The sequence below is a fragment of the Gekko japonicus genome, unplaced genomic scaffold (genome assembly GCF_001447785.1).
Source record: "Gekko japonicus isolate JY-2015 unplaced genomic scaffold, Gekko_japonicus_V1.1 scaffold1911, whole genome shotgun sequence".
In the NCBI taxonomy this organism is placed as follows: domain Eukaryota; kingdom Metazoa; phylum Chordata; class Lepidosauria; order Squamata; family Gekkonidae; genus Gekko; species Gekko japonicus.
Genome location: NW_015170945.1, coordinates 39,503 through 47,078, shown reverse-complemented (window position 1 = coordinate 47,078; position 7,576 = coordinate 39,503). Strand labels below are relative to the sequence as shown.

Below are 7,576 nucleotides of genomic sequence, written 5' to 3'. Positions count from 1 at the left end.
AGCCAATTCACACTAACTCAGCTTAGAGGGAACACTGGGCGTAGCAGTTCCAGAGTCAGACCAGGGTCTGGGTGAACCAGGTTTGACTCTTCCCTCCGCTATGGAAGCTTGCCGGACGACCTCGGCCCAGTCACTGTCTCCCAGCCTTGCCTGCCTCAGAAGGCTGTTATTGTGAAGACAACAGAGGAGAGGAGAACATTGTCGTAAAGCTGAGAAAGGCCATAAGGCGAGAAAAGCAGGGTGCAAATAAATAAATAAATAAATAAATAAAATAAAAAAAAAAACAGGATACAAGGGGGAGGCGGAACAGCAGTGTTTAGATACACCAGGGTCCCCCAACCTTTCCCAGCCTGTGGAATTCTGGCAACGGTGCGGTGGGAGCCACCACAAAATGGCTGAATGTGAAGCCAGCTATAAAATGGCTGCCACCGCTTGCCTTCAGCCCCATAGTGAAGATACCTGTGCCGTAGTCACAGCAGCTGCTGCCGGAGCAACCTTTAAAAAAATCTCCACAGCCAGTCAAATCTCCAGTGACCAATCAGAAGCCTTGCTGGGTAAAAACCATGGCAGATAGCAGGGCACCATGCTAGGGACCCCTGGGACCCATACGTGGCCAGAAGAGTGCCCGGCTGCTTTCTACCCCTCCTCTGACGGCTGAGGCCTGGGCAGCGGGGGGCTGTGGGATGGGGGGACACTCAGCTGGAGCCAGATCCAGGCACAGTGGAAAGTCTGAAACCTCTTATAGCCGTTATCTGCTGAACGTCTGCCTGCCACAAAGCTGCTGAAAGCACAGGAGCTTCTGGCAGAGACGCAGCAGCTGGGCAGCTTTTAGGTGCCCAGGCCCAATCCTTAATCCTGAATGGGCAGGGTTGGCCTCAATTTTGCAGGTAACAAAATCGGAGGCAGCCTATTATTGCAAATGTCATAGAGGTGAATCCTGGCTCAAAACCCTGCTCTCTTTCAACTAGAAGGGCAGCAGAGTGGGAACCAAAACAATAATTTATGTTCCCCCTCCCCAAAACAGAACCTCAAAGTTATTCTTCAGCCATGCGGGCCATCTTTCCGGTGTGAATGAACTAGCCATGCAAACTACAACAGATGGACCTCTTTCATTTTCATGTCCACTAATTACGGGTTCTGCATGCACTTAATTGCCATGTTGCATCTGAGTAGAACCAAAATAACCACAGGTGAGCATGGGAATTTATTTGGAAGCTGGGGGGTGGGTGGGGCGGGGCGGCAGAATCCAGCTCTGGGTCGTGTTTCACTCTGTCTGGAGTGCACTTAGGTTGACTTGCAGCACTATCCTCAGCAGTGTTACACCTTTCTACATGCACTGTAACCAATCAGCTCAGAAGGGTGCAAATCTGTTGAGGATTGCATGGTTCGCTGCCTCTCTCATGCCAGGCATTAACACGTTAGGCACAAATCCACCCCCCCCCCCGATGAACAGAAACCAAGCAAGACAAGTGGCTAAGAAGCAACCCCAAGGCACTAGAGGAGCATCTCTCTTGACCTGTGGCACTCTCCGCAAATTCGGCCTCTTCGATTACTGTATCTCATGTGTGTTCCAAACTCCTGTTTGTTGCAGTCAGACTTCATAGTTTTGGATGCAGACTTAATTTTTTTAAAAAAAAATATTGCAGGTAACCCGAGAGCCAGTTTGGCATCCTGGTTAGAGTTCTGAGACTAGGATCTGAGAGACCCGGGTTCAAATCCCTACAGAAGTTTGCTGGGGGACCTTGGGCCAGCCCTAACCTACCTCACAGGGTGGTTGTGAGGACAGAATGGAGATGAGAGCAATGTAAGCCGCTGTCGGTCCCACTGGGGAGAAAGCTCAGGCTTAAATGAAGTACGTTTTTTTTAAAGTCTGTAAAAATTAATGTCCGTGTGGGTTCTGAAGATGGAATCAAAAAACTATAGCATGGAAAGGGGAGCCGGGCATGATTCTTCTCTGCTCTCCCAACTTAATTCATTCAGTCATTCGTTCCTTCAGTCTCTTCCTCCTCTTTGCTAAATACGAGGCCTCTGCTTAGAAATCTGTGTGGATACACTCAAAGAGCACTTTGGAGCACTGCCTACCCTTAGCACAACACCACTGCAGAAGGAAGATAAATAAAATAATGTGATAAACCTGAACATTAAAAACGAATGTTTCAGACTATTGTCGAGCCTGTAACGTCTTAATCCGTATTAAAACAACACATATGATTCATCCTTACATCTTTCTTGATTGTCATACAACCTTCTAGGTTCTCTAAAGACCTAAATCTGTTCATCTCACAACTCCACAGAAGTTAGCGGAGTTCTAACCTAGACATGGTTTGGTGGCGTCTGCCCTGTTTGCCACAGCAGGTGAAACAGGTTATGTGCAATTCTGCCTCTTATGACCCATTCCCTTCTTGACCCTGCCAGCCTCCGGGTCTCCTGCTTTTACAGCTGATCTCCATATGACACAGCTCAGCTCCCCTGGAGAAAATGGCTGCTTTGGAGGGCGGGCCTTGTACTGTGCTGAGGCCCCTCCCCTTCCCTCTTGGGCTCCACCCCTGAAATCTCCAGGTATTCCCCAGCCCCGGCCAGGCATATCCCAGGCGCCTGGTGGTCTGGGTCCCCAAAGCAACAGAATGGACACCCTGGGGGCCAAATGAGATGTTATGCCTACCACAGGTCAGGTTTGGGGTTCCCCTATCAGGAGCAGGCTTCCCTCTAAGCTGAGTTAGTGTGAGCTAGCTCACAGTTTTTTAGCCTCCAGCTCACGCATTTTTGTCTTCGCTCGGGAAGGATGTGGCTCCAGAGCAAACTAATTGATGCAGTAGCCAAATCACTTGCTCACCACTTTAATGCCAGGAGCTCACAAAGTAGAATTTTTGCTCAAAAGACTCCACAGCTTAGAGGGAGCATTGATCAGGAGTACGGACAGATGTGATATCAGGGAACTAATTAGCTCACAACATGTGGCTGTTTCAGCTCAGGAAGACAGTGGCTGGCGGGCGGGGGGGGAGGCTGAAGGTTCCCCCCAAGCTATGCTCCTCAGCTGAAGCAGCCCTGGAGTATTTGGGAATGTCAGCTCCGCAGGATCACATCTGTCTGCAAAATGAGTTCGGAAACGCCAACCAAACTGGGGGCAGCCTGCACATCTCCTCTGGCCCTTAGTGACCCTTGCTAAAGTTCAGCATGTTGGGACCCGCTCAGTGCCTGGACTGAACATCTCTTAGGAAGCTCCTCAATGCCACCTTGAATTCCACAATGGAAGGAAGGCGGGGACTGAAACACAACAAAGAAGTGGCACCTACTAGAATCTCTGAAAAAAGAATTTAATCCCATGTCAGCAGATGCTCCTGGGGTCGTAACACAGGATGGTATGGCTTTTCTCTCTTGTTTGGGACAAACGTTTCTAGAAATCTACAATCTGGCAAAAAAAAATTAGAAGTCTCAGTGTCTAGTAAATCTTCCCATTACAAAAGTTTACCTAACCATTTCATATAGTATTAGAAATATTTCCTAGTCGAAAGAGGGAAAGAAAAACGAGATTGGTATCTCATATTCCCAGATATCGGTTTCTTTCTTTATTTTTTGACAAGCACTACTCACTCAGTGGTGTTACTTATTCAAAGAATTTCCTAATATTTTAGCCCCTCCTCAACATCCTGCAATGAGCTCCGTCCACAACAAGCGGGATCATTTTAGGTCTGTAGCTTTCCAACCCTGATGTTAAGCCTGCATCGTGAATGCAACTGCATCCCTAGCTACCTTTTAAGTTAATGTCTGAAGCCACTGAACTTCGCTCTGTCTATTCCTCAGCTGTTTTGTACCCATTTGGGAGAAAGGGGCTGTTCTTCAGAATATCCTGCTCTTGATGACCCCATGCTCTTGATGACCCCCCATGCATATTTTAAAAACTCCCTCCCCGACACATTCAGCCTCTGTGGCCATCTGCTCCTGGAGCGGATGGTCTCAACCCTTGAAAAAAGCTGCACGCCTTTGTTACAGTCAAAACACAGACTTCAGCGCCAAAGCTGCCATTTTGCCATTGAAATCGAGAGTACAAAATGTGTCAGGTCTCCAAGCTGGAAATGTATGTCAGTAAGTGAACTGGAAAACTCACAAAGCTGTAATCTCAAGGCACGAAAACTTGCCGGGGGGGGGGGGGGGAGAGTGCATCAATTTTCCGATTCCCCTGGCTGAATGTTGCACAGCTGTGGTTCATCATTGTGACTACAAATGACATTTACTACATTCACGTCACAACCTTCTAGGGATGCCTCTGAAATTCTCCACATCTGCATTTCTCCCTAGTTCCAAATTATTCTGTTTAAAGTAAAACCGATGGATTAAAAATCCTCCTTTAAAAAAATCCCAAATTTTGCATATAGCACTATATACATACATAGCTCCTTTGCATTGTATTCTCTCCTCTACATTACCCACATATTGATAAAGCATTGCAAAAAAGCAGTCTTGGGATTGGTTGCAAAGGTTAGAGTTACATTCTTTTAGAGTGGTGTTCTACACACCACCAACAGTGCATATGTGCATCAGTAGACTACCCCCCCCACACACACACAAAACGCCTTGATGCAATCATACAAGATTGCTTTTCTTTTGCATGGTTTTCTTAGAACACATTTGCACACGGGCAACACAGAAGGGGGATAAAGATGCCAAGGAAAGGAAGAAGCAAAACACTGCGGAGGGCACGGATACTCCAGCACAACTGAAAGAAGCATGATTGAATCTGGGAGGCCTGGGCACTTTCCCAAAACTGACCCCTGATTTCCAAAAAACTGCCCCCCCCCACAACCTCTTTGGAAAAGCTACCTCAAACCAACAGTGTATTCCCCCGCTCCATTCTGTGGTTACTCAGCGTCTTTTTCATGGTGGGGGCTGGCTCCATTTTCTTTGCACTGATCCACTTGGGGTCTCGATTTCCCCAAAGTCCTACGTGTGGGCCCTGCCAGATCTTGGGAAGGCTGTCGCGATGACCTTTGGTGACCTTTCCGCTGGTTTCTGGGCGGGCGGGCTGGAAGACCTTGAGAGGCGAGGGGCTCGCTCTGGTCAGCTCCTGCCTTGGTGGAGGAGATGGCCTTGGGCTCCAATTTCTGACCGTGGGCCGGAGTGGGGTGCCATTTGGTGTACAGAAATAGGGCCGGGTCAGGCATGGGCTCAGTGTCTTCAAAACTGCTGAGTCGGTCGCAAAAGGAAGGGTCCCTGAAGGCCCCCTTGCTGTGGAAGGAGCCAGCGGCCTGCCTGCGGGACGGGGACTTCTGGGTCCGTTTTTTGGGCCTTGCCTCGCTGGCAGGCGGGTGGAGGAAGGATTTCTCCGGAGGCCGGTCAGCGAGAGGCTTGGCACTCGGCCGGGAACCGTGAAGCTTCTGCTTGGTGGCATGCAGCTGGAAGGAGAGGTAAGCGGCCGCCTCCGTCTGCTTCTGCAGCTCCGTGTTGAGGATGGTCACGCGGTGACTCCTCCTCTTCAGTTCCTCCAGGAACTTCCTCTCTCTGCTCCTCAGGCTGGACCGCAGAGCGGCCACCAAGCTCTCCTTGTGCCGGAGCTCCTTCCGCAGCTCGAGGTGGCCCTTCTCTTTCTCCTGCAGCTGGGCCTCCATCGCCTTGCACTTCTCCTCCAGTTCCTGGTCGACAATTTCTAAATATGAAAGGACAGGACAAGGGTTACTGAACTCCCCACACCTGCTGGGAAGAGGGACATTTCCTTCCAAACAGTGTGTTTGTGACACTCACAAAGTGACATTACATTTTGGCTACCTGTTCCCCTTGTTGTGGGAGGCGCTGTCAGTTTCAAGGAACATTTCCTTCATTTTACCGTCACAACAACCCTGCGAGGTAGTTTGGGCTGAGAGCGTGTGACTGGCCCATGGACAGCCAGCGAGTTTCCATGGCATGAGCGGGGATCTGAACCTGGGTCTCCTAGAACCCCGTTCAGCACTCTCTGACCATGACCCTAACCCTGTTTCCTCAGCCCCAGTCGTAACTTTGTAAACTATCTGGTCTCTCCCCCCACACTCGTCCTCTTTGGTGTAGAGCCCGTTTGGTGCAGTGGTTAAGTGTGTGGACTCTAATCTGGGAGAACCGGGTTTGATTCCCCACTCCTCCACTCGCAGCTGCTGGATGACCTTGGGCAAGCCATAGTTCTGACAAGAGCTGTCCTTGAATAAGAGCAGTTTCTGTCGGAGCTCTCTCAGCCCCACCTGCCTCACAGGGTGTCTGTTGTGGGGAGGGGAAGGGGAAGGAGTTTGTAAGCCGCTCTGAGACACCTTTGGGTATAAATCCCATCTCTTCTCTCTTCTTCTACAGAAAGAGCCTTAAATACTGTAGCCTTCCTCCAGAGAGAGGGCGCTCCAGTGGTCTGATCATCTTGTCTCCTGTTTCCTTTCCACCTCTGCACTGTGGCTGGGGAACGGACAGAGACCACAGCGATGCGGCTGTGCCGGAGATTGATGGGGAGGTATTGTGACACGGGCTGTGCTGCCGTCAAGCCTTTCCTAGCGACCCCTGGTGCGAACCAAGAGTCGCCTTCTTTGCACTGCGAGGGTTGCCAGGCCCGGCCTGCCTTCCACCCAGTGGGGGGCTTCTGGGTCCTTTCCAGGATCTTCTGGGTACAGTGACCTCACCTGGAAGTGACATCATCATGTCGGGGTGTGTGTGTGACACTCTAGTTCTTCAACAAAACCCTATTTTTTTTTGCTTTCAAAACCATAGAGTCTGCCCAAAAACTAGAGCGTCACCCCTGACGTGATGACGTCACTTCCAGGTGACGCCATCGCATCTGGGTGTTTGCCTGGCCATGTCCCTGTTTGGAGGTGGGGGATCAGAGCCCCCGAAAGTGGGGGGATCCACACTGGGAACTGGAGGCGGGAAGCCCTGCTTATCACTAGAATTACATCAGTCCAGCACGAGATTAGAGCAAACAAGAAGCGGGACCCACGATACTTGCAGGGGGGGGGCATGCCCCACGGCCTGCAAAGCAGGAGGAGGTCCTCACTGAGGAGGAGGCAGCCGTAGGTGAGCCCAGCAGCAACGGCAGCAAGCCCTGCCCGGGTCCCAGCCGCCCGCCCGCCCGCCCAGTCCACCCCCGCCCAGCGGCAATAGCGGCAAGTCCTGCGTGGCTCCCAGCCGCCCACCCACTGTGGCTTCTCCCCCTCCCCCCGCACAGCAACAGCAGCGAGCCCTGCTCGGATCCCAGCTGCCCGCCTGCCAAGGCTCCCCTGGCTCCCTCACAGCTGCCAGCAGCAAGCTCCGCCACAGTTCTCCACGCATGCGCAAGAACGCAGTTTCAGTTTTGGAGGGATTTAAGTATCCCCATATATTTTTTTAACATTTCAGATTTTTCTGCATACTTAAGTAATGCCTCAACTGTGCAGGAATTTCTATTGAGCCTCCATGTGCCCCCAATTTGCAGAAATAAGTATCTGCATGCACTGGGGACACTCGGCTATTAGTACATAGATTTTGTTTTGTTGTACACCGCCCTGAGCCCTGTCTCACAGGGGAAGAAGAAGAAGAAGAAGAAGAAGAAGAAGAAGAAGAAGAAGAGGAGGAGGAGGAGGAGGAGGAGGGAAGG

At 50.8% G+C, this 7,576-nt stretch overlaps 1 protein-coding gene across 1 annotated transcript in view; it reads right to left on the bottom strand.

The window, feature by feature from the left end:
* Nucleotides 1-4,473: 4,473 nt before the first annotated feature.
* Nucleotides 4,474-7,576, bottom strand: part of LOC107116865 (coiled-coil domain-containing protein 92) — a gene marked incomplete at its 5' end in the record, with an annotated part of 18,957 nt that continues 15,854 nt past the window's right edge. Inside the window, one exon of the mRNA XM_015418888.1 lies at nucleotides 4,474-5,641. Within this exon, the coding sequence (XP_015274374.1) occupies nucleotides 4,857-5,641 (785 nt within the window). The remainder of the gene's footprint in view (nucleotides 5,642-7,576) is intronic.